At 44.0% G+C, this 26,828-nt stretch overlaps 1 protein-coding gene across 7 annotated transcripts in view; it reads left to right on the top strand.

Moving 5' to 3' along the window:
- Positions 1 to 26,547, top strand: part of MAGI1 (membrane associated guanylate kinase, WW and PDZ domain containing 1) — a 478,937-nt gene extending 452,390 nt beyond the window's left edge. For 4 of the 7 annotated variants that reach the window (XM_063291540.1, XM_063291539.1, XM_063291542.1 and 1 more), the window contains 6 exons: positions 15,366 to 15,456; positions 15,586 to 15,646; positions 17,875 to 18,021; positions 19,351 to 19,489; positions 22,009 to 22,097; positions 23,686 to 23,871. In XM_063291540.1, the coding sequence (XP_063147610.1) occupies positions 15,366 to 15,456; positions 15,586 to 15,646; positions 17,875 to 18,021; positions 19,351 to 19,489; positions 22,009 to 22,097; positions 23,686 to 23,742 (584 nt within the window). In that variant the 3' untranslated portion in view covers positions 23,743 to 23,871. Of the gene's footprint in view, positions 1 to 15,365; positions 15,457 to 15,585; positions 15,647 to 17,874; positions 18,022 to 19,350; positions 19,490 to 22,008; positions 22,098 to 23,685 lie in introns of all 7 variants that reach the window. The other 3 variants (XM_063291537.1, XM_063291536.1, XM_063291535.1) reach the window with 1 other exon arrangement.
- Positions 26,548 to 26,828: the final 281 nt, after the last annotated feature.

The raw sequence follows: 26,828 nt of genomic DNA, 5'->3' as shown, positions 1-26,828 counted from the left end.
AAAAGAGATGTTACAGAGTACTAACTGAAAGGGTATCCAATCCTGTCTTGTTCACTGTTTCTCATTTTGAATTTATAAAGAACAACACATAAAGAATAAGTATGCATTCACATTTGCAGAAATAAACCAAGTCCAACTTTGTAGCATTTAGAGGATGTGTCAGCTTCGGTTCACTTAGGAATTCCCAGAAACATACATTTGACTAGGGGCGCCTGACCTTCTGCTTGCAACTGTAAATTAGAGCAAGTAGATGAATTTGCATAACTTGAAAGATTTTTTTAATTTTTTATTGCTTTTTAAAATAATAACAAAACAAAAAGAAACAATAAACAAAGATACGTACATTGTCAAAAAATGAAATACATAACAGGTGCTTTAAAAAGTGAAAATATAACAAAAAATAAAAATAGCACACATAATGTCATTACAACAGTAAACAGTTACAATTCTATATGTATATTTATCTAATGCAACTATGTTGCATATACAGTGTATCTGGATTTATTTCTAATACAATTTTGAAAGAATGTTTAATAAAAATAGGAAAATGGAGAAATCACAGAATGTGCAAATGATGATAGAAAGGTGGTGGGTAGTATGTGGTCTGATACAGGAAAGGAATGATTATTCAACAAAGCAAAATGGGCAGTATATAAGAGCAGGCTTTGGTTCACCGTGTTGTATGGAAGAAAGAGTTAAATGTGTTAGTAGAAACACAAAAATAACTGGAATGCTGTGGGAATGGGGCACTGAGAACTGCGTGGTCGAAGAAGAATCAGGAATGAGTGCGGGTTGAATACAAAAATGAGTGAAGAGTACAAAAGAAAAGAATGGATATAACTCAAGTTGCACAACAAATACATGAAGTAAGAGTGAATGGGATGTGAGGAAGAGGAAGACTGAGAAAGCTGAGGTGTCACAAAAAAGAGGTGAGGAGTTCAAAGAACAAAAGGCAGTACACAAAGCCGTGTTTAGATATAATGGAAGCAAGGCTGGTGTTCAAGGATAGAACTTAACGAGAGATACAGTGGAGGGAATAGTGTTGATGTAAACTAGTTTTAGCTGCATTTCCTTTTATATTTTTTTAATTCCATCTCTTTATTTTCTTTCTCTTAGTAATTCTTCCTCCTTTTCTGCCCTCAGCATCAGATAGCTTTCCCTGAAAGGGAACTGCATGACAGTTATCCATCTATGGATCCACTCTATTTTTTCTCTTTTTTTAATATTTATGTTTTCAAGTATCTCCAACTTATGGCAACTCCCTCAGTATTCCCCTGACCCACCTAACTCCATATGGCGTTTTAGGCTCTCAAAACCCCAACTTTACTTGTTTTATTTTAAAAGAAAAAAAAGTATGCATGGGCAGTATCACGGACAGCTCAGAAGTGGAAAAGAATCTTGTACTTTTTTGCTGTGTGAGCTTCAGAGTGTGAGGGTTCTTTGTTTTCCAAGGACTGCACACACCATGGTGTTGCAAATCTGTACACAATGCTTTATTGCAGCACACACTGTCCCCAACAATAGGGTATTGCTACGGCTCAGCTCCACCCGTCTAGGAATTGCAAGGTGCTGTTGCCATATAAATACATCTTTAGTACTCAGTCTTTTAATATTCGGTTCAAACAAGTCTCAAAATCTATAAAGTAGCATATAACCTTTGCCTTTTCCCAAAAGTTCCTGCACTGATTGGCTTGAGGTGCTGTCTCAGTGTGGTGGTTGTTCAGGGCCACAACTAGGGTCTGTGTCACCCAGGGCAAACATGGATTCCACACCCATTTTGGCGCCCCCCCCACGCTCATTTTGGCGCCCCACCAGTGTGGCGCCCGGGACACATGCCCCGGTCGCCCCCCCTCCCCAGTTGCGGCCCTGTTGTTGTTCTTCTAGTTGCTACTGAGCTCCTGGCAAAGCTCCAAGCTTCAGGCAGGACTCCCACCAGGATATGCTGCTCACCATAAGTCGTGGTCCTGGCAGTTGAACGACAGTCCCCTTGCCTCCTTGTAATAGCTGCCAATCTTCAGATGTTGCTTCCTGCTTCCTTGTCTGTATGCCATTTACTGTCACCTTGCCTCCTACACACACCCCTTCCCACTCTGTCTTAGCATTTTTTTTTGTAATCTAAGAGCCTGGGTGGGATGACGCTGCCTCTGGACATCGGCACATCCTTGAAAACGATAGGGTGTGGCTTAATTATTACAGGCAGCTGGAACGCCGGTTTGGATGCTTGTGAGTAACACGGAGGGAAATGGAAAATTGAAAAGTGTTTGTGCCTGGCTGCAGCTACCTTTCCCAACTTCACTCCCTCACACAGAGTTCCTGTGCCATGCAGTGATCCTTCACTCCCGATCAGCACTTCCTTCTTCTCTCTTCACCTGTTGGCTACATATAAGCAGTAGTCTTCTTTCTCTGCTTTCCCTTCCTCTTCTTGTTCCTGGTCAGGCCTACTCTCCCTTATGTTGCATCTCAAGAAACAGCATGCCACGCAAAGCAACTTCTGGTGTTAAATGATGTCTCTGCGAAGGTAACACACTCCTGTGTTAAATATGTCTGGAAATAAGTCTATTTCAGCATTTCTCTTTCTATATTTCTGGGGGGGGGGGGAATTGTTATGAACCAATTGCAAGAACCAGTGGTCCTTCCTATAGCAAGAAATTGGGAACCAGGCTCTAGTTTTGTAAAATTGTTGATATCCTTGGAGTCTTAAAATACCATCAATAAATCTAATGTACTTCCAGTATGTTTTGGATCTACTTTTGAGTTAAGCGTGAGCTGTCTGTGGAGTGGGAGATAGTTGGTTCTCATCCTTTTGCTTTTCTCTGTATGTAATCCGGATGTTTTGATAAGCACATTGCCTTATATTAAGCCTGTTGTTTTTCTATTCAGATCAAGGGAGACTTAAAGAGTTTTTTCTTTAGCTATAACAGTGCTTTTTTAAATTATTATTATTATTTTAAATAGTGCTCATCTTTTAGCTTTTAGAAGGTGCTTCCTGACTGAGGACACGCCCAAAGAGCAGAACACAGACCAGAAATATTATCGGATGATGCATTTGTAGGCTAGCATTTTCATTCTGCCATCTGAAATACCAGCTTTAGCAGCTACATTATCTGGTTTTAGATCGCTATGACATCTTAAAATCTAATAGAGTAAATGTTAAATTATGTTTCTTCTGCTGTCATTGTTGTTAGTCACCCAGAGCTCTTTTAAGGAAAGAGATTAATGCTTACTAGATGTGCTTTTATTCTGGAAATAAATAATTAAAGGTATTGATGAAGTGCAGTGCATTTGAGCATGGAGCCATATATATCTAAATGCTTAACTAGTTGAATTTACACTTGCTGTCTGGCTGTTTGTCAGAAAGAATAATGCCTCTTAGATTGTACTTCTTTAGCATCATTCATATTTATTCTGGTGATGCTAACAGCTTATGTATTGTTGCAAGGTGGCTGTATGTACTTTCATTTTTCTATCTCGCATCTCTTTATCGTTCTGCAGCCTCCCTGACTGCTCATGCTTCTAGAACTGAAAATGCCCATGGGAAGAATTCCTCTGGGTATGGAGAATTTAACTGAGGTGTGGAAAGTCAAGGAAGCTGTAGTTCACAGGAACGATAATTGTAGTATGCAATTGAGGGCATTTGTGCATCCCATCAACCTTCATATTGCAATGAAGGTTAGAGGAAGAATCCTATAATCCATCTGAAAACTTCAAATAATTTTCTTCTTTGAAAAAAAATCAGAAGTGATTTTTTCCCCATCAAACTGAACAAAAAATGTTTTTTTCAAATACAGAAGACATGCTGATCACACACCTTCAGAGAGTTTCCTGTTAACTAGTTAAATTGTAGAAAGAATCAATGAAAGTAGCATGGTTGTGATTTATTGATGAGACTCTGAATCTCAACAGGATTTCAATTTTATCCCAGTTCTAGAATCTCAATTATACTGAAGCTCTTTATGGAAATTGATGGCTGACTTTATAATACTGAAAAGTCTTAGGGCTCATTTCAGTGGTCATTGCAAATGAATTTTTCAGTAGACTGGGATATTCTAAATTTCATTCTTGATGTAATTCAACATATTTTATACTCTTCTCTTTTTTATATGTCTTCTATCCTACTAGAAATCCATCCGTGAAGAAATCAGGGGAGAACTGATTTATTTTAATTCTTGTCTAAAGGTTGGCCCTTTAATTCAAGGTTACATATGAGAGTTCAATCTAGAATGGTCATCAGTATGAGTTGTCTATTGTGTGTAAAATGGTCCAGTTTTTGAAGGAGCATGCAACTATGTTCTCTTGTTTTTTTACATACACATTTTTACCAGGTATCTTTACTGTAGGTGAGAATTGCAGGCACCCAACCTTTTCTATTTGACTTTGAGTAATCACAGAGTTGGCAGTAGGGGGCTTAGACTTCTGAAGAAATCTGGAAAAAAAACCCTTCTCTTTTTCAAGTGATTTTATTACAGTTATGCAAGGGTTTGATAAAACATTGTAAAAATAGAGCAGTGTGACATAACACTATTTGGTAGCCCTATGCAAGGTGACCTAGATTCATTTAGACAAAAAGATTCCTTTTAAAGAGGCAACATGATAGTTTTCATCAAAGTAAGTATTTGTTTCACTGAAGCATTTTGTATTGCCTCAAATCATCTCCTGCCTGCCACTTCCCAAAGCCAGAAGAAGTTTCTGTGCAGGCACTGCATGTGGGCAGAAGATTCCTTGAGCCACAGCCAGGTCATGATAGAGATGGATGTTCTCCAGCCTGGCTCACCAAAGCTTGGAGCAAGGCATGCCAGGGAAGGAAGGCAGCACATCCTTCATAGCTCTCACAAAAGCTGATGTGCATCTTCTTCAGCAGCATTTCCAAAGTTTTGGGCAAGCAGGTTGAAGGCCATGAACAATTCATCCTCATGGTACAGACTGAACGCTTTTCAAAGCAGACTGAAGTAAGCAAGACGAAGAACCTTCAGATAAGTGCTTTGCTTGGAACTCTGTTGAAGGAGAGCACCTCTTTAAATATTTGCACAGTCCTACTGTCTAAGAGAATGTGATACAGGTAGTCCTCGCTTAACCTTTCATTTAGTGACAGTTTGGATTTATGACGGTGCTGGAAAAACTGACTTTAGACCAGCAGCGTCTCCCATGTCACGTGATCACAATTTGACTGCTTGGCAACCAGTTCACATTTATGACCATCACAGCATCCCGTGGTCATGTGATCGCTATTTTCAACCTTCCCGGCCAGCTCCTGGCAAGCAAAATCAATGGGGAACTGCATGATTCGCTTAATGACCGTGTGGTTTGCTTAACGCTTGTGGTGATTCGCTTAACAGCTGCCAAAGAAAGGTTATAAAATCGGGTTGGATTCGCTTAATGACCACTTAACTTAGCAACCGAAATTTCAGTCCTAATTGCAGTCATTAAGCGAGGACTACATGTATGGTTATCCAGGAACTTACCATCTTTGGTTCTGGATGGGGTTGCACTGCCCCAGACAGATCCAGTGCAGAACCTGGGGGTTCTCCTGGACTCACGACTCCTGCTCGAAGAGCAGGTGGCAGCCATGGCCAGGGGAGCCTTTGCCCAACTTCATGTTGTGCACCAGCTGCTCCACTTCCTGGATCAGGAAGCCCTCCGATCGGTCACTCATGCCATAGTCATCTCCTGTATAGACTATTGCAATGCACTCTACATGGGGCTACCCTTGAAGAGCATCCAGAAACTACAGCTGGTTCAGAATGTGGCTGCGCAAGCAGTTTTAGGAGCCCCAAAGATGGCGCGTATAACACCTTTGCTGTGCAAGCTGCATTGGGTGCCAGTTTGTTTCTGGGTCCGATTCAAGGTGATGATTATCACCTTTAACGTCCTACATGGCATGGGTCCAGGTTACCTGTGGGACCACCTTACCCCCGTGACATCAACCCATCCAACCCGTTCAGGCAGAGAGTGCATGTTACGAACCCTGTCCATGAGAGAGGGTCGATTGGCAGGGTCCAGGAAGAGGGCCTTCTCTACCTTGGCCCCTGTCCTGTGGAATAAGTTACTCCCAGAGGTGAGGCAGGCCCCCACTCTCCCAGCCTTCCAAAAGGGAGTCAAGACTTGGCTGTGCCACCTTGCTTGGGGTGGGAGGGGGGATAGTCAGTCATGGGGGTGGTTGGCACCTTGATGAAGCCCTGGGAAATTTTATTGAGACTGTTGTTTCACTATCTTGGATTTTATATTTTATATTTTTATAATGAATCTGTTTTTATGATATTTTAATCTTTTATTATCTTAATTTGATTGTAAACCGTCCAGAGTCACTTGCCAAGATGGGCGGTGAAGAAATGCAATAAATAAACAAACATAAATAAATAAATATTCACAGTGTGGTTACTAATACACTGTAGTCAGGAGTTCTACTACTTTCTGTGACTATTTGGAGAAAGCCCCATAGTGATAGAAGTTAACAAATCATTGGTACTAATCTGGAGTCTTGCCAGTAGAAACTGCATTGTAATGAGAATATACATTTGATACGACTATTTTAGAATTGGAAATTGTAGGGACAATACCAGTATATATTGTTTGAGTCAAATGTTACCTTAACACTATGCCAAAAATCTGTCTTCCCGTCTGTTTTTCTAAGTCATTTTGTTTTTGGCCTTCTCTGCTTGTAGGCTTCCTATAGGCTTCTGAATGGCCATTGTGAGACACAGAATGTTGGAACTAGAAAGCCCTTCTGTGTTTCTGACTTAGGGTAGTTTAGAGTTCTTTGTAAGGGAACAATGCAGGGCTCTTGGAGAATAAGATTCAAAGCTGTATTTCAGTCTCTTTGAGCAATTTGATGGGTGTTTGGCTACTCAGCTTGATATCTGAATAATGATACTAGAAAGAATACATTGTTGATGGAATTTAAAGATTGCATTAGAAAAGTCTCCTTCACTCTTGAAATCTCCAGATGCCGTGGCCAAAAGCTAATGGGGATCGGTCATTCTGGGTGTCTAACACATCCAGATGGTACAAGGCTGGGGAAGGGTGCATTATAGAACCTCAGGAACACCAAGCTTTTTAGCAGTTTGCAGATTAATCATTGTGTAGGTTGTTCGGATATGAATCTGTTTGACTGTGGTTTTCTTATTTTTTTGGAAAGCTTTGAGAACATTACTGTACAAGCGTGTGAGATCAGAAATAGCAACTTATATTCCATATACATTTTAAAACATTGTCAACATTTCTACACTATTGTTCAGTGTAGAATTGCTTTAAAACTCTTATCCTGTTTGCTTTCATGATAGTTCAGTTTTCATGAAGCCCTGTCATGAGTGCCGTTGAGCTAAAGTCATCAGCGCAATGGCACACATGACAATGGCAAGGAAATAGGTGAAGGGGTACAAGATAAGTGGCCATCAACCCACAACGACTAACGGCCAACAAACAATAGCTAAACGGATCACGGAGCACACCCAAGCCATCAGCGGCAATACAACGGGGATCGCCCAGCTGAAAGCAATCAGCAGAGGAATGGGAAACCTGATGATGGGCGATCCCGGAAACCCTCACCCACCGGCAGGGCAACGTATTGGACAAAGGGGGGTGACGTGACCGTGAGCGAGGGGGCGCTGACCGGCGCGGGGTATTTAAACCCCGCACCGGCGCGCTCCTGTCACTCTCAGCTTTTTTCTACCAACGCTGTACCTGCCCTGCAAATAAACCAGAGCCTGATCCGCGAACCAGTGTCTGAGTGTTATTCAGAGGTAGGCAGCGCATGACATAAAGCTGAGAGCCATAAACTCAGCCTCGCCGAGCCCCACCGGACGACAACGAGCCGCGGGAGGAGTAGACGGCGAGAAGACCAGCAAGATGAGGCCGGAGCGGCGCGGGCAAGGAGGGCGAGCCGCGCGGCAAGAGACAGAGGAGGACCGACCAAGGCCAGAGGCACCGCGGACTCCCGGAGCCATGGACGCCCACCCCACCCGACCCGAGCCTCAGCTCCAACCCCAAGGGGAGATGGCGACGGAGGCAACCCGACCGCGGGAGGGAGCAGCACGACTTCCGAAACCAGCGGAGGACCCCGCGCCCCACATCGCACCCCAGCAACGGGCGTGGAGCGACAGCCCAACGGCGGTCAACACGGAGGAGGACGACGGAGACAGCCAGCAGACGGCGGAGGAAGCGGACCCGCGGCAGAGGGACGATGAACCCCGCCGGCAACCCACCCCCGAGGACGCGCCAACGGAACCGGCCCCAGCGGCGGCGCGGGCTGTGGACGAGGAGGCACGAGCTGAACTCGCGGCCATGCGGGCTCAACTGACGGAACTCCGGACCATGCTCCAGTCGCTTATGCCCCCCGCGCCACCCAACGACGTCCCCGCACAGGCCCACACCCCGAGCGAAGCACCGAACCCACACGGGCCAGCGGAGGGTCAGCAGACGGCACAGGCGGCCGACACCACACCCCGGGAAGCGAGAGGCGGGGCCGCACAAAACGCCCGGGCCCCAAAGGACTTCCCCATCTTCGATGGGACCCCCACAAAACTCTCGTTTTTCGTGACCAACGCTAGAGAGTTCATGGGGAGGCACGGACACTCCTATGACTCCGAGGCCGACAAGATCGCCGCCGTGGCGATCAAACTCCAAGACAGGGCGGCGGACTGGTACGTCCAACTGTACGAGTCCAGCTCCCCCGCCCTCGCCACCTTCACTGCTTTCATCAATGAGATGAAAAACTACTTCGAAGACCCCCTAGCCAAAGTAAGGGCGAAAAGCGCACTCCAAAGACTTAAACAGGGCACACGCACGGTCCCTGACTACGCCCTGGAGTTCAAAGCCCTCGCGGGGAAGGTCAGCGACTGGTCCGAGACCACCCTGCTGGAAATGTTCAAAAGGGGGCTCAACCGCGACGTTCTCCAATGGGCCCTCTACCGCGACGACCCAGAAACGTTACACGGGTGGATCCACCTCGCGGGGAAAGCCGAACATGCGCACCGCACCTTCCTCATGACAACCACGGAAGACACAAACTATGCCGGGAAAAAGGTACCCGCACCACACGGGGGGATGGCCGGCCCCATATACCCAAAAAAGAAGTTCAACCGGGAGCCCTGCGGGAGGTGTGGCAAATTAGGGCACAAGACGGATTGCTTCGCCAACCGACCGCCGACCAGCGCGCCCAAACCCACTCCGAAAATTAGCCCCAAACCACCCAACCCGGGGCCGCCCCCTCACCGCCGAATGACCGTGGCCACAGCGACACCAGAAGAGGGCTGGGATGCTTACTGGGGGGAAGAGGACAATGCAGACCCCGACCAGCCGGCGGGAAATGCTCCCCGCTTGCCCTGAAACGCGTGGCGAGGCAGGCGGTGGGACAGCAGCGCGGACCACCTCAACGAAACGACGAAAGCCCCGTAATATTGGCAGCAATTAAACTCTCTGCCGGCAACGGAGCCACCACGGCCGCGGCACTAGTGGACTCTGGGTGCTCAAAAAACCTCATCCACCCCGACCTAGTCGCCAAACTCGACCTCCGCTGCTTCCCCCTCCCCACGCCGCTGGCATTCCACCAGCTGGACGGCTCTACAGCGGGAGGGAAACCAGCCACGCTACAAACCGAGCCGGTCACCCTGCAAATGGGCACTCACACCGAGCGCACATCGTTCGTAGTCACGCACATCGGACGGCCCATTGCAGTCCTGGGGATGCCATGGCTCGCGACAAACAACCCGCGGATCAACTGGGAGACCCGCACCTTCACATTTGGCGACGGCGAGTATCGAGCACCAGTTCCAGCGGGCAGAACCAACCCCACGGTAGGACGAGCGGAGGCGACCACACAAGACAACGCCGCTACCACAGCAGACCTACCAGAACAATACGCCGACTTCTCCGAGGTCTTCGGAGAGGCAGAAGCTGACCAACTACCCCCCCACCGCAAGACGGATTGCCGGATCGACCTACTGCCCGACGTCCCCTTACCTAGACCAAAGATCTATTCGATGACCCCGAAGGAGATGGCAACCCTCCGGGAGTTCATCGATAAAAACCTAGACAGGGGATTCATAGACAGATAAAAACCTAGACAGGGGATTCATGCTCACCGGTCGGAGCCCCCGTCTTATTCCGGGAGAAGAAAGACGGGACCCTACGGCTCTGCACCGACTACCGGGGCCTAAACGCGGCTTCCCTGTCCAACAAATACCCCTTGCCCCTGGTGAAGGACATGCTCGCCCACCTGTCCACGGGCAAAGTCTTTTCCAAACTGGACCTTCGCGAGGCGTACTATCGCATCCGAATCAGGGAGGGGGACGAATGGAAGACGGCGTTCAACTGCCCCCTAGGCGCTTTCCAGTACAAAGTACTGCCCTTCGGACTCGCGGGGGCCCCTGGGGTGTTCATGCAGCTCATCAATGAGGTACTGCATGAACATCTGTTCAAAGGGGTCCTGGTCTACATCGACAACGTCCTTATTTACACAAAAACGCACGAGGAACATGTAACCCTAGTCAGGCAAGTCCTCGACAAGCTCAGAAGGGCGCAGCTCTATGCCAAGCCTACAAAGTGCGAGTTTCACAAAGAGCGCCTAGACTATCTGGGGTACCGAATCTCCGGGGACGGCATCGAAATGGACCCCGCAAAAGTCGAAGCGGTGCTAAACTGGGAGCGGCCCCGCAACAGACGGCAACTACAGAGCTTCCTCGGATTCGCGAATTTTTACAGGTCATTCGCCCGGGGGTTCGCTGAGATAGCCCTCCCCTTAACGGACCTCCTCAAAACCAAAGGGGTGGGGGACACCCGACGCGCCAAGAACCCAGGCACAGTGCTGAATTGGACTCCCGCGTGCCAGACCGCATTCAACAAGCTGAAAGCGCTGTTCACTACGGAGCCAATCCTCGCGCACCCGGACCCAGAACGGCCGTTCGTGGTCCAAGCCGACGCCTCAGACTTCTCCCTGGGAGCCATCCTGCTACAGAAAGACCCCACGGGACTCCTGAAACCATGCGCCTACCTGTCAAGGAAGTTCTCCGAGACAGAGAGGCGATGGCACGTCTGGGAGAAAGAAGCCTTCGCGGTGAAATCGGCACTAGAGACATGGCGACACCTACTCGAGGGAGCCACCCAACCATTCGAGGTCTGGACTGACCACCGGAACCTCGAGGCCCTACGAACGCCTAGACGCCTTAGCCCAAAACAGGTCCGATGGGCCCAATTCTTCAGCCGCTTTAATTTCCAGCTGAAGTTCATGCCGGGCAAAAAGAACTTCCTGGCCGACGCCCTCTCCCGACTGCCCCAAGACGAAGAGCCCGCCCCAGACACCATTGGGACGGTCCTATCCGCCTCGCAACTGGGGATGGCCGTGACCACCCGAAGCGGCGCACGGAGGCAGCTCGACTCTACGGCGCAGCCGACGGCGGGACAACCGGCGACTGAAAGAAGCCAACCGCAACTACCAGGGGGAATGCGCACGGACCTCGCCGCCGCCCTCAAAACCGACCCCTGGTTCCTGGCAAACCCCGACAAGGTAACGATGGCACAAGACCTGGCATGGGGGGAAGGCAGAATCTACGTCCCGGACTCGCAACGCCAAGCGATCTTGCATAGGTCACACGACGCCAAGCAAGCGGGACACTTTGGGTTCCTCAAGACCCTACACCTAACACGGCGTCAATTCTGGTGGCCCGCGCTCAGGCGAGACGTAAAAACCTACGTGGCGTCCTGCCCAACGTGCGCTAGGGCCAAACGGGCACCAGGCAAACCCGCGGGGCTATTGCAACGGGTGGCAGAACCCTCCCGCCCATGGGAGGAAATCTCTATGGATTTTATAGTGGACCTCCCACCCAGCCAGAAGAAAACGGCCATTTGGGTGGTGAAGGACTACTTCTCAAAGCAGGCCCACTTCATCCCCTGCACGTCGGTCCCATCCTCACAACAGCTAGCCAAACTCTTCCTCATCCACGTGTACAGGCTACACGGATGTCCCGCACGTGTGGTGACCGACAGGGGCACACAGTTCACCTCCAAATTCTGGCGGGCCTTCCTGAAGCTGACGGGGACCCAACAGGCCCTATCTACGGCTTGGCACCCTCAGACGGACGGAGCCACAGAGGTTCTTAATGCCACCTTAGAGCAATTCATACGATCATATACTAACTACCACCAAGACGACTGGGCTGAACTGCTCCCGTTCGCCGAAGTCGCATACAACAACGCCGTCCACACGAGCACGGGGAAAACTCCGTTCGAAGTAGTCTCGGGGCGCGACTTCGTCCCCATACCGGAGCTACCTCAACCCCCGGAACCCCAGGTGGACGCTAGCGACTGGGGACGGAAGATCGCGGAAGCATGGCCAGTAATCACGGCGGCGCTGAAGGATGCACAGGCAGCCTACAAAGAGCAGGCCGACAAGCACCGGCGCCAACAACCGACGTTCCAGGCGGGGGATATGGCCTATCTATCCACCAAGTTCCTAAAGTCAACCCAACCCTCGAAAAAACTGGGGCCTAAGTACATCGGGCCGTTCCGAGTCACGCAAATAGTGAACCCGGTAGCAATACGCTTGGACCTGCCACACAACCTCCGGAGACTCCACCCGGTGTTCCACACCAGCCTCCTGAAACTGGCAACCACCTCCCGATGGCACCCAAGCACGCCACAGCCCGCACCGGTGATGATCGACGGGCAACACCACTTCGAGATAAGGGACATTCTCGACTCCCGCAAGCAACGAGGAACTCTACACTATCTGGTCAGGTGGAAACACTTCCCCCACCCGGAATGGGTGGCGGCGCACAACGTTAACGCGCCTGACCTGACCAGAGCATTTCACCGGGCATACCCCGACAAACCGCAACCAAGGTCAGCAAAACCAACCCCCCCCCCCGCAGGCCCCCCCCGCCTCCCGTGCCCCAAGGGAAAGGGCCCCCCCAAGCCCGCGACTTGGGTGGACCTCCCCCCCCCGGGACTCACTCCCCCCGCCCCGGGCCCACGGGGTGGTGACAAACGTTCGCCAGCACCCTCCCCCCGCCCCCCGGCCGCGGGGGAGTGGCAAGCAAGTCAACAGGGCAACCTGGGGGCAATGCCCAGGAGACACAACAAAGGCGACGCACTTTAAATAAGAAAAAAGAAGGGCCCTACCTGGAGCTGAGAAGCACCCGACCAGCCACGCCTCTCTCCTCGCCGAACTGAGCCAAACAAGCAGGGTGTGGCTGGAGCATGCGCACGCCAGGTCAGGACCCGAGCATGCGCACCATGGACACACCCTGGGAAGGCACGTGGTAGAGGGAGGAGCAAAGGGAGGGGCGACAACTACTCCGGCGGGAACTTTGAAAAAAAAAAAAAAAATGTGGCGTTTTGACAGCTCCACGGGGAAAACCCAGAAAACCGGGGGGGAACACTATTCGAAAAGGGGGCAGTATGTCATGAGTGCCGTTGAGCTAAAGTCATCAGCGCAATGGCACACATGACAATGGCAAGGAAATAGGTGAAGGGGTACAAGATAAGTGGCCATCAACCCACAACGACTAACGGCCAACAAACAATAGCTAAACGGATCACGGAGCACACCCAAGCCATCAGCGGCAATACAACGGGGATCGCCCAGCTGAAAGCAATCAGCAGAGGAATGGGAAACCTGATGATGGGCGATCCCGGAAACCCTCACCCACCGGCAGGGCAACGTATTGGACAAAGGGGGGTGACGTGACCGTGAGCGAGGGGGCGCTGACCGGCGCGGGGTATTTAAACCCCGCACCGGCGCGCTCCTGTCACTCTCAGCTTTTTTCTACCAACGCTGTACCTGCCCTGCAAATAAACCAGAGCCTGATCCGCGAACCAGTGTCTGAGTGTTATTCAGAGGTAGGCAGCGCATGACAAGCCCACAGCTCTCCAGAAAGGGTTTTCAGGGTACAGTTTATTTCAGAGAAAGGCCGATAAACATTTCAGAGAAACATTTCAGAGAAACATTCGTTCATTCATTCATGGAAAGAAAGGGTGATAAACAAACATTCTTAAGATAACAACTTAAGTTCACATTTTTCTATAATTCCTATATGTAGTTCATATTTTCTATAATGTGTTGATGGCAAACTTTGGGTAGTTTTATGTTAGAACATCTTCACGGTTTAAATGTCAGGTTAAACTGCAGGCCAAGGATAGTATAGCAGGACTTTGCCTGAAACATGGGTACATAGTTTCTATTTGAACTATGCAGTTGCATCAGCATCTCTGATGCACACAGTAGTTTAAGGCAGGAATAGTTAGTCTGGTGCTCTTCTGAAGTTTTGGACCAATTTCCTTCAGCCCCTGCCCAGCATTATTAATGGAAAAAAAACTATAGGGGTACTAACCTATCTAAAGGATACTAGTTTGCTTACCGTTGAGTTAGAGGCTCAGTATGGTACTTGTCAAAGGTCTGTTCGCTGAATCTCCTAAGCAATTTTTACCTAAATGTTCAATATGGAGTGGGCATTAAAATGCTTGTGAATAGGGCTGCTTAATACAGAAGTATAATTCGCTTTATTGTTTGTTTGGCAGTTGGTTATTTAGCCAATTAATGACAAGCAATTGGATCTTGAATAGACTCTTTGGAAAGCATTGTGGTTGTGGTGCTGCAAGGGTCTGCCTGTTCTGTTGGTTTGCTAACAAATGTGACCATGAAATAATAAATCTGAAGTTTTGGTTTATGTACACTACAGACTATCACTGAAATTCCGTTTATTTCTTTCTATATCTTCATTGCCCCTTCTTTGAATTAATCAGATTGGTCACTGTGACCTATGCGGTTTTATCAAAATCAATACTACATCTGATGTGATTATCATGACAAGGACAGCTGAAAAACATTATAGGTCATTGTAAATTCTTGGGCTAAATGACAGTGTCGGCAGATGAGTCCAAGGGCACAGGAAACAAAGAAAAAACTGGGAAATTGTGTTAGAAGCTTGAGAAGTGAAGGGATATCAAACAGTATTGAAATTATCTCATGAGAGTAAGAGGATTTTTAAACAATAGGGTAAAATTAAAATAGGAAAAAAACAGCTACACAGTCTGTAGTTCTTGACTTGATATTCCATGCCATTGTTCACAGCTACTGTGAGAGAATAGAAAATGTTATTGTCATTTTCATAATTGCACTGGATTTTTTTTTACTCCTTTCCCTCATAGTAAATATTTGTAGGCGATGTGTTCACCAGTGTGTTAAATAAATACTTCTATAGTATATTTTCTGTTATCGGATTTCTGAAATCTAAGCTAGTACAAATCCCTCTTGAATAGTGTTGAAAAATGCATTTGATAACTTCAAAAGGGTTCATTCAGCCAAGAAGAAGCTGTGTGCATATCCTAATCAAAGGAATAATCTGATGCACTAAAAGCATTGTTCTATTTTGCAGAATCCTCCAATGCAACATTATTGACCAATGCAGAAAAAATTGCTACAATTACAACCACACATACTCCTCAACAAATGCCACAGGAGACCAGGTTAGTTTAATGTCCCCCTTATTGTGGATAGGCTGTCATGTTTATTCAATTCTTCCCGTGTATCTTCATTTCCATAAATCTGATCTTTTTTTTCTCTCCCCTTCTTCTTTCCATTATTAATTTGAACAGAAACAATGCAAAGACAAAACAGGAATCCCAGTTTGATTTCAAAGCACCCACAGCCTCCCAGGTAAGGCTATTTGCTGCCCACAATTTTAGCTTACTGGTTGCAGCTTGCAAAGTTTGGCCTAGTGGTTAAGGTTTCAGACTAGAAACCAGGTGACCGGGAGTTCTAATCCCCGCCTTAAGCATGAAAGCCGACTGGGTTACTTTGGGCCAGTCACTCCCTCTCAGCCCAACTCACCTCACAGGGTGGTTGCTGTGAGGAAAATAGGAGGAGGAAGGAGTATTAGGTATGTTCACCTCCTTGTGTTATTTATAAAAATAATAAAGGCAAGATAAAAAAAAATCTAAAAAAATATTCATTGATGCTTCTTCCCCCTCTCTTATTAGGGTAAGAAATAAAACAGTATTTATGTATGTATTTTACAGTATTTACAGTCTGCCCCAATTCTAGTGACTAATTTAATATTTAATAATGTTCCTCCCTAAAAGATGTTTGTAACAGGCAGAAATGCATCAAAATGAAAAAGCAGGATATGTAATATCTTTGGACGATGTAATATATGTATACAGACTATATAATATGTGATATGGAGATATAGTGCACATATAGAATATATTTAGGCGTACTAGGAAATTCTATTTCAAACTGTATATTAAGGAAATAAAAACACAGGACAGTAAAGACAGTTTAAAAAGGACAATTAAAAAAAACACCATGAATGGCTCTCTAGATATCCAAGTATGTTACTTTGCTTTCCTACTAGCAATTGTTACAGAACTAGTAGTTTTCCTGTGTAAAGCAAATTTACTGCATGGGATGTGTGCAGAGGATATCTATGTATTTTTCATCATAAGTGATCAGAATAATTGCAGAGCAGGAGAAAGTTTTTAGGGAGAAAAAATGTTGGACACACATACAAGATGTGGGATTTATTCTTAAACACTTCATCTGAGAAGAACATGGCTATGGTCTGGGCTGCATTAGAAGAACCACTGTAGCAAAAACATGTGAAGTCATTATTCCTCTCTACTTGGCACCTGGTGTAGCTACACCAACACTGTGTGGTGATCCTGGGCTCCATGTTCCCACAAGCATAGAAGGAATTCAGAGGATGTCACAGGGCCTTGAAGGCATTCCATATGGTGAAGGGCTGAAGAAACTTGGGATAATTGGTCTGGAGGAAAGAAGATTGAGGGGAGACACAATAGCCGCGGTCAGGTACACAAAGGGACGCTGCAGGGGAAATGGTCAAGAACTATCCTCCATGGCCACAGAAATGAGGACCATAAATGATTGGTGGCAAGGTTGATGTCAGCCCTTTGAGGTAGTCCAGACAAGAAACCAAAACCATGAGTACCAATGCTACATTTATTGTAAGGTTACAAGAACAGTATCTTGAAAGTCTGAAAGCACTTCCCCCTGCCTCTGCCTTTACTTTCTGGAGAACTAGGGAGGGTCCCTTCTGAGACGCTTTCTCCATCCCCATTCCTGCTGTGGGCTGAGATGTCCCTTATCTGACCTTTGCCCTGGCTGAAGCCCTTCCTCCTGTCTCTCAAGGTCATTCCCACATCCCATCACAGGCCGTTATGTCCCATAGCAGCGCTGAGTGCTTTCTCAGTTGTCTGCACATTTATACACACATGCTGTTGTGAGCCGCCCAGTATTGTGCTCTAAGATGGGTGGCCTTGCAAATAGTTTAAACAAATAAACAAAATAAAATAAAATAAAAATACAGAGCAACTTTGCTTTACTGACAGTGGTAGCAATAGTGTGGTTGTGAACAGACATGCGTACAAACTACCAGGGTACCTTCTGAACAATTGCACCAAGGCTTCTGGAAGAAGCAGCTACTTCAGCACTTCGCAGAGAGCCCTAAATGCTCTTACACAAATTTGAACAACTTAATTAATGACCTTTTGGAGAACGCCAAGGCAAAGCATGCAGTGAGATTTATTTCTTTAAAAATGCAGCTATCTTGCTTTTGATATAAGAACTGAATTTAATTTTTAAAGAATAGATTAAAGATTGTAGTTTGAAAACAGGTCTAATTTGATACAGGGGCACTTTCCATTTTTATTTATTTATTTTTATTTATCATATTTTTATCACTGCCCATCTCCCCCACAAGGAGGGACCCTGGGCGGTTAGGAATTTTTTTATTTCCTGCGTTCATGTTAATGTGACGTACCAGCCTGATCATTTGAACCAGCTCTCTTCTGGCTTTGCATGCATGTAATTTAAGCCTTCTTGATGAGTAAGGCTGCAAATTGTTTTTTATTACTTTCTTCTAGCCAGAACAAGATTTTTACACTGTTGAACTCGAAAGAGGAGCTAAAGGGTTTGGCTTCAGTCTGCGAGGTGGCCGAGAATATAACATGGATCTCTATGTCTTGCGGTTAGCGGAAGATGGTCCTGCTGAAAGATGTGGAAAAATGAGGGTATGTTACTAATTCACATGAGCTACCATTTCTCTTTTGCCTAAGCAAAGGCACTGCAGACCAGCCTTCCAACTCACTTTCCTCCTTTTTCTTCTGTTTGGCTTCAAAATATAGATGATCTTTGAGTTATTCAAGCCATTAGACATAGAATACTCTGCAAAATCGTCAGAAATGATTTTTTTGTTATGCTTGAAAGTAAAAAAGCCTTTTAGCCCTTATAGATATGGTTATTATTGATTTTCCCCTACACAGTATAGTTATCTCACTGCATCAGATGCCATTTTCCAAGTTCCTCTGAATTTGAACACAATGTTTCATATGAGGTTTTTAAAGTATTGCTATGTTTTTAAACAGAGGCCTCAAAATTCCATCTGTAGAGTTTCACTGGGCAGTCCTTTGGATCCTGGCTCAAGGACATAAGTGGGCAACTTTTTCTGGACCCAGGGCCACCACGCTTGGTCTTTGAGTGGCATGCTGTAGGTGAATACCCCAAAATAATAGGCAGGGTCCATGCAAAGCCATAACTTGATTTCATGTACATGCACATTTAATTAAAATTAAATTCCATTAACATGATTATTCCTCAGTATAACTTACTTAGGAATTTTCCCTTTCTGTCATTAAAAACCTACACTTTCAAAGTCTGTAGGAACCATCCCTATGTTGTTTCAGAGATAATTGCCACCATAGGCCATCAAGATGTGCATTTATCTCTAGGGCACAGCAGAGAAGGATACATATTTTGTATTCACATTTTTTGTTCTCTGTTTTTGTTACTTTTTTTGTCCCTAGTTTTTTTGTTTTGTTTTGTTTTGTTTTTAACTATGTACTTTTTAAAGTATTTGTCTGGATATTTTGTTTGTTTGCTTGTTTTTAAAAAAGAGCAGAAGGCACTCTTTCTTCATACTGCTGTTTTATTAGGGGTAGCACATTTACAATTAACTCTCTCTCAGTGGTCTGTAAGCCGAAACTCATACTCTGCCATCCTCACATTAGGATTTCAGACAATCATTTTCAACGTGTATCTTTTAAGATATTTTAGCCATGTTTACAGGTCTTTGACATCTCTCTCCAGAATGGAGTAGTATAGAAACTTTAGTAATAAAAATTTAATAGTAAATAACTCAGAATCTCATCTCTAGTTTGATATGCATTTTTTTGGTAGCTGTGTCACTAGAAATTTTCTGAAATGCTATATTCCCACTTCAAAATGTTACACTGGGCTCAGTGTTCAATTTTGCATTTTGGCAACCAGCTCATTCTGACTCCTTTATGTCATGCTTTCCTTCCAGCATTTTACTTGAGTCAAAGATTATTTTATTTTGACAGATTGGGGATGAAATCCTGGAGATCAATGGAGAAACCACAAAGAACATGAAGCACGCTCGAGCCATAGAACTAATTAAAAATGGTGGCCGCAAAGTTCGTCTGTTTCTCAAACGTGGAGATGGTTCTGTACCAGAATATGGTGGGTCAAACTATGAAAACATTCCTTTTCTTCCTCCTGGCATCACACCATGAATGATATATCTTCAAGATCTGAAGCGGGGATTCTTCTTTTTCCTTTTCTTTCTTTTTCTCTTTTTCCACCAATGTCTTACCAACCTTGACAACAGTGGTTAATTGCCTCGCTTGTGCTGGATTTTCTCTACACTTTTTCATCCTTTGCTTGCTACTATGGACTTTTGTGGGGGCACAGTGTACAGGCAATACCATCTTCAAAGCAGTATTTTGGTGATCAAAGGGGGCAAAAACATATAGACAAACCAAAACTGTACTATCCTGTCCAACCAAACAAGGAATGTTTATTGAACTGTGCCAAACTGTTTCTCAGCCGATGAATTGTTCCCTCGTCTTCTGATCAATGCAGAGTTGGGAAATGTGTGTTATCCTTCAGAAACTGTTGTCCTTGGCTTTTGTCTGTAACCATAGGCATGAATTCCAAGATGGTGTCTGGGCTTTTACTGTCCCCTTACATTTATGTAAATATTTATAAATTTATTTTTAAAAACGTATGCAATACAAGAATATATTCACTTGGATTCCCCTCCTGCCCTTTTCCTTTAGAATGTTTGTTCACAACTGTGTAGGCTATGAACAAATTCATATTGCCATTCTCAATGTTTATTATAAGAGAAAAGATGTTGTTTTACTTTGTTGCCAAGGGAAATATCAGCTTTAAAAATCCCACTTGTATTTAAGTTCCGTAGTATTGGTTTTGGGTGGCTTAGTAGTGTATATAATATTATGATGTTCTATTTATTTGAGATAGTTATTCAGATATATGCCCTAGTTGTAGGGCGTTTCCCAAATATAATTGGTTTCCAACCAGTTATGAGTTATAAGCACACAAATGAACAGGTGTCCTTTATGTTTCCCCATATTTGGGATAATATATCAATAAATTATATTTCTTTTTATTCCCAGTGTGGAACAGTATCAGAATTCCCAACTAATATACTTTTCTACTTTTGTTCTCCAGAGATGGGAGAAATGGCAACTACGTGTGGGTGGGATCTTTCAAAGGTTATAATTCTATCCCCACAAATTGTTTTTATTACAAAAAAAAATCATAATTCTTTATTTTTTCACTCCATTGTATTAGCACCAGGTTGAACTGGTCTTATAAATGAATCAGTGAATATCTATATATCAATTCAGTTTGTCTTGAGAAAGATGGACTTGTGTTTGTGATATAGGGCCAGTTATATTCCTTATAAAGCCATGTAATCTGAAAAAGTTGGCTGATTTCCATTTTAGTAAAGGTTTTTTTTTAATGGGAGACTATATCTAAGGTGCCAGGAAGAGTCACCTCACGGGTACTATAAGAAGTGAAAAAACTTATACAGTTATTTGGGGCAAAGTTATTTGGCATGCTTTATGATGAGAGCATCGCCTTTAAACATCCCACAGTTGTTCTCACTATGGCTCCAATGCCAATTTCTAAAAAGGATTCAAGTAGTTTGCCACACACAGACTTGTCTGTTTTTATTTAGAACATATGGAAGACTTCACACAGTCAGGTGACTTAGTAGTTTAGCCAGCTCACTACAGTTTTAATCCATGTCATGATTCAAATTCCTGTGTTTGCACTTCTGTTGTACACTCAATTGGCCATGTTTCTGCAGGACTAAAACTGTGTAATGTTCTTTATGTTCTGTCTTTTTCCTATGCTCTTTTGGCTGTAAAGTATTGTACCATATGCTAAACATTGCAAATATAGCCTATAAAAAAAGTGCTTCACATCTTCCAGAATGTCTGTTGCCCTGAGGATGAAAATCCAACACCAGGGTATGGGGCAGGGTAGCTTCTTTTTGTCTCTTTGTTAGCTTGTTCTCTCTCTTTTTCAGTTTGGGCTGCGAGTCGTTTTTGAAATCCCATAACAAATCCCATTTTCAAGCCAGGGGCTGCCCTGTTGCTGTCCTGGGCCTGTAACAATTGGAGGCCAAGCTGCTTCAATGCTGTCCGTTGCAGTCCCTAACAAATTGCTTCGAAAAGAATGAGGTTCCAATATTTTTTTTCTGACTCAGTTGGAACACGCTTCTCTAACGAGGCTGTATATTTTTGTAATGAGTTTTGTACTTATCTTTGATGTTGCAGTTTGTAGTGGGTTTCTTTTTGTCGCCGTCGATTGTTAATTGTTTTATCGCTGGCATTCTGTCTCGCTGTCCCAATTATGTCTCTCTTCTCTTCTTTGCACTCTCCCTCTCAAAACTGATGTGTTCGTGGTCTGGGTTATTTAATCACCTTTTTTTAATGTTTAAGTACACTGTCTCGCTTTAACAATTGCTGTTTCTGCAGCCTTATATTTGGGTGATGCCTAGACAATCCTGATTGGAAAAAAAATAAACTTTTCTTTATTCTAATATTTTTTTAAAAAATGAAGATTTTTTTCCCCTTACCTCTTTATTATAGGGAATCTAAACATTCTACTTTTTTCTTTCTCTTTCTCCTACTTTTCTTGGTGCCGGGCTCTTCCTTCCTCAGCGATGATACCTCCTAATATCGCTGCATGTATGAGAAATGACAAGCTCGGGGAGTCTTGCTTCTACCTTATGGGCCATAATCAAACTACGGTTTGTAGCTAAAATCAATACTAGGTGTTTCTGTGCTGTGGCCTAATTCTCTCACCTTGCTTTCCACTTTGCTAAACTTCTGCATATTCAGCAATTCATTCTGAGCATCCTGCAGTTCCGTGAATTGTAAGTACCCTGTACCCTGTGGTCTCCTGCAACAGACCACAAGATGCCAAACTGACTTGGCATCATTGATCAAACCGTGGTTGTCCATTTCTGAAGTCCTGTGGTATAAGTGATCCATGGTTTCCTCTCAGAAATCGTCAAAAGAAAGGCCTGCAGAAAAGCTAAGCTAACCTTGTCTGTCAAGAAGAGGGCTTGCATCAGAGAATTTTATTTCATATTCAGGAGAAAATGGAGATGAGTCTAGGATTCTAAGGAGTTTCATGACTTACGATCATGTTAATGTTCTCAAACATCTTTTGGGCTCATGTTAATTATTTGACTTAGAATCCATTAAGCTGTATCACAGAAGACATTTATGTTTTTTCCAAAGCAATAACCAATTACAGTACCAACTTCAAAGCAATTTAACTGCAATATTTTGCCGTATTTTAAACAATTTATAATCAACTCTGGCCAAGAATGTATAAAAAGGTTGCTCCAGCACAGATGATTCGCTGCTTCTGCTTATAGCATCTGTATTTATTGCAACGGGATAAATGTAATTATTTTACCCGATCATTCTGCAGATCTAAACAGAATCTATTGCATTAATAAGATCAGACCATGTCTTTCCCTACCCTGCTGCTCTCATTGTGTGTGTTTCAGTTGAATCATTGTGGCAAAACCAAAATTGTCCCCAGTGCTTGCACACATTATATATAAATTGGGGTTACGTTCTGTATTCACTGAGTGTACTTAAAGCAGACAATTTATAGGTCTCCTGATGCCCAATGACTCTGGGTGGCTTACAATTGAAAATCTAAAATACAAAAAAAAAAAGTATCATGAATGGCCCCCCAAAAAACCCATCCAGCAGTGGCTCAACCTTCACCCTGCCCCAGAGCCTTGGAGAATAGCCAGGTCTTTAATAGCTTCCTGAACATTATCAGGGTAGGAGCTGTCCAGAGCTCTGTGAATCTTGTTCCAGAGTTATGAGAATTGATACTAAAATTATTAAAAATACATCTTTCTTAAAAGATTTTGCACACTGGAAAGTTATGAATAAAGTTATAAGCCATCTTCCAGATACAGTTTTCTTTTTTTTATTTAAAACATTTACAAATTATTTTTAATGGCTATTTTACATCAGGAACTGAAAAGAAAAGGAGGATATGAAAGTGTTAACTACAAAGGCCAACATATTCTGATTTGAACCTGGGAAAAGGTTAACTTTCCCATTCCTGATGTTGTAAGACCAGAATTTAGCTTAAGATGGACATTGCCATGAGAAGCACTCATACTAATATAGAGCATTCATCCTTTGCTGTTTTGCTAAAATTAACAAAAGCTTCAGAAAGCATCTTATTGACTGCTTAACAATTGCTTGTTTTTGTCACTAATGAAGTCCTCAGAATAATGACTGGTATCAGACTCTAAAATGAGGCCACCATTGCCAAATGCTTTGTTGTTATCTTTTTTTCAGACCCCAGCAGTGACAGGAGCAGCCCAGCCACAGGTTCACAAAAAGTATCGGAAGTGAAAAACACACGGTATGACAGACAACAACACTTATCATTGGAGCCCAGTTATCCACCAGATCTTCACAAATCATCCCAGCATGGAGAGAAGCGGATATATTTTAAGGACCCCAAAAGCAGCAGAGAGTTTGGCAGACAATCAAACGAGCATCACACATGGAATGGGACTTCTAAAAACAGCAATAGCATCCCAACCAGAAAAAAGGACAGGTCACCCGAAAGGAGGCGAGACCGACCACCAGAGAGAGTGGCCATCAATGGACAAAAACGAAAACCTCCTGAAAAGAGGAGGGAAGGTACAAGGAGTGCTGAGAATACTCTGGAAAGAAGAGAAAGGCATGAGAGGAGAAGAGACTTTTCTCCAGAGAAACGAAGAGAACGGTCACCAACCCACAGACGGGATAGCTCACCCAGCAGAAGGAGACGGTCGCTCGAAAGGCTAATGGATCAGAGGAGATCACCAGATAGGAAGAAGGAAAGCTCACCTCCTGAAAGGAGAGCTAAGTCAACTGACAGGAGGAGAGAGAGGACCCCAGAACGAAGAAGAGAGAGGTCTCCCGATAAACGGAATCGAGATGGCAGAGTCAGTTTCCAGGAGAAGGAAGAATGCATGCTGAGATACGACACAAATAAAAGTAACAGGCACCCAATGGAACAAAGACGGCGACCCTATAAAGAGTGCAGCACTGACCTCAGTATCTAGCAGCTTTTGCAGGCCCATAACACTCTTGCGGCCTTTCCAGCATTCGGAATTCCTAGGAAGGAAGGTAGCAAGCCTCAAATGCCTCCCACAGCCATCACACAAATAAAATCTAATCATCAGAACATATTCATGTGTTTTGCCCATGGTGTAGGACAGCATTAAAGTATTTTTCAGTATACTCATTTCAAAACATACTTGCAAAACGTTCATCCAGAAGGCTGATGAAAGTTGTGTTCCTTCCTAACTAGTTACCCTAGTGAGCATAAATTCATTGTACTTTTCTGTGGCTTTGTTGTCCCTTTCTTAGTTTTATGGTGGGCAAACCAACAGTGGTTAAGATTTTATGATCAACCACACTGTTTTGTTGATTGATTGATTCATTGCAGTGATAAATTTATGATTTTCTAAAGAAGGGGTTGGAGGAAGAGGGGGTTGATCAGTGAAACTGAGAACTACTGTGGAGTGATTTTTTTTTCTTTACAAATAAAGAACATAGTACTCAGAAGAACTATTTGAAAAGACTACTGCTGGGATGAAGGATATTTATACAGATCTACACAGCACAAGTTGTTAAGGAATGTATAGTGTGTTCCATGAACAATATGTACTTTGGGTCTCCTTTAAAAGGAAGTAAGGCGGCCAAGGGGTGGTAGTCATCATGCATTGCATCATGCACAGGACAGACCATCATTTTTGTTCATAATTGTGACCATTAATGAAATTTCACAAAGGCAGCACCACTGTTGTTCTTGTTCAACCAGTAGGACCATGCAGATGAAACTGGAGCCTGAATGGTATCACTTGTTTGCCTTGAAGGGAAATTGACATTAATTTGATTCCTTATTCAAGAAGCATTTTGAGGAACAAATACTTCTTTCATAGGCTGGGTTTAAATGCTTTCAGGTCAGTCTAAGCATTTAAGTACTCTTGTTGCCAAATGGAACTGTCTCTCTGGGCTTCTGTTTTTTAATTATGATTATGATTATTATGATTATTATTATTGTTATTATTATTATTAACTTCTTTCCTTTCCACTTTCTGGTTCACCCTTACTTGAGACAAAAGGAAGTGCATTTGCAAGTTGTCAAACAAACAAAAAGTTAAAAATCTGGTATGGAATTCTTGTGGTTTGTGCTCTACTTCAGACAGTAATGAATGGAACCAACCTATATAAGGTTCTATTCTGTTGGGTATTTTCATGCAAGTGTGTGTGGTAAGTGTACTGTAGTGCCGATAGGAGAATTAATGGATAACTGCCTAGCTGAGCCAAAAATTTGCCGTTACTGTTGGACCACTAAAAATTTTAAACTGCTGCTTTTTATTTTACAGTGCATTGATGTGTACATGTACCGTATACTGTTTCACTGCTTTTTTTCTCCATATACCCATGCACAAACACATATACACAAAGAAAAAGGATTACAAGTCTATCACTGTTATTGCCCTGGTACTGTAAAGAAAAAGGAAAGACAAAGATGGCTTGTGGTTGTGTGTACAGAGTTTAAATTGTAATTAACAGAGCCTGTTGAAAACCAACAAAAAGAAACTGTTGCCTTTTTGCTTGTATAAAAGAGACTTCTTTATGACAAAATTTAGCTGTGAGGAATGTGCTACATGTTTATATTTCTGGAAAAAAATGGAACAAATTGATTCATGGGGATATATTTTAATGTAAACTGAATCAGGTATGTAAAGCTGTTTTAACAGAAGATGATATAAGTAACTTGGAAGATTTTCTTGATTGGAATATCCTATCATGTCCTCTGGTGGGGCGGGAAGTGCTTCTCGGAGGCATTTGGGTGCAGTTCTTCAGCATCATTTCTTGCCATGTGCTCTAGTCATAGTGCTGTTTTTCTGTGTTGATGAGAAGCGTGGTGTGAGCCAATCTTTTTTATAAAACCCTATGCATATATAAATACTACATTGTTCATAGCTTTATTTGAAAGATTGGGTTTATACATGACGGTAGTCTAAGTAGATGTGAACTTTACTCAATATAAGATTCTTTCCTTGGGACAAAATACAATGTATATGATGTAGCTACACTGAAGGAAAGAGCCTCTGAATGCTATTTTTATTATCAAATAAAGATTTCCATACAAAGCATCTACATGATTGTAGTGGTAAGATTAAGGAAGAAATGCAGTGTAAGTTGTCTGGCTTTGTCTCGCTCTATTTTGACACTGCATTTCACAGAAAAATAACACAAGCCTTGGGTTGTTCAGCAGATTGTGCCTCCTATCGTTGTTGACTATGTGAAGGTCAGAAGAACTTCCAGTGATTATCAGTATTGTATGTGCAGTTTGTGGCCAAATCATGTCAGCCAACAGCTGAAGAAGAAAGATCCCGACAGACTAACTGAACACACAGTCTGCCTACAATCAA

Source organism: Candoia aspera, chromosome 2 (genome assembly GCF_035149785.1).
Source record: "Candoia aspera isolate rCanAsp1 chromosome 2, rCanAsp1.hap2, whole genome shotgun sequence".
Classification (NCBI taxonomy): domain Eukaryota; kingdom Metazoa; phylum Chordata; class Lepidosauria; order Squamata; family Boidae; genus Candoia; species Candoia aspera.
This window is presented reverse-complemented; position numbering and strand designations above follow the sequence as displayed.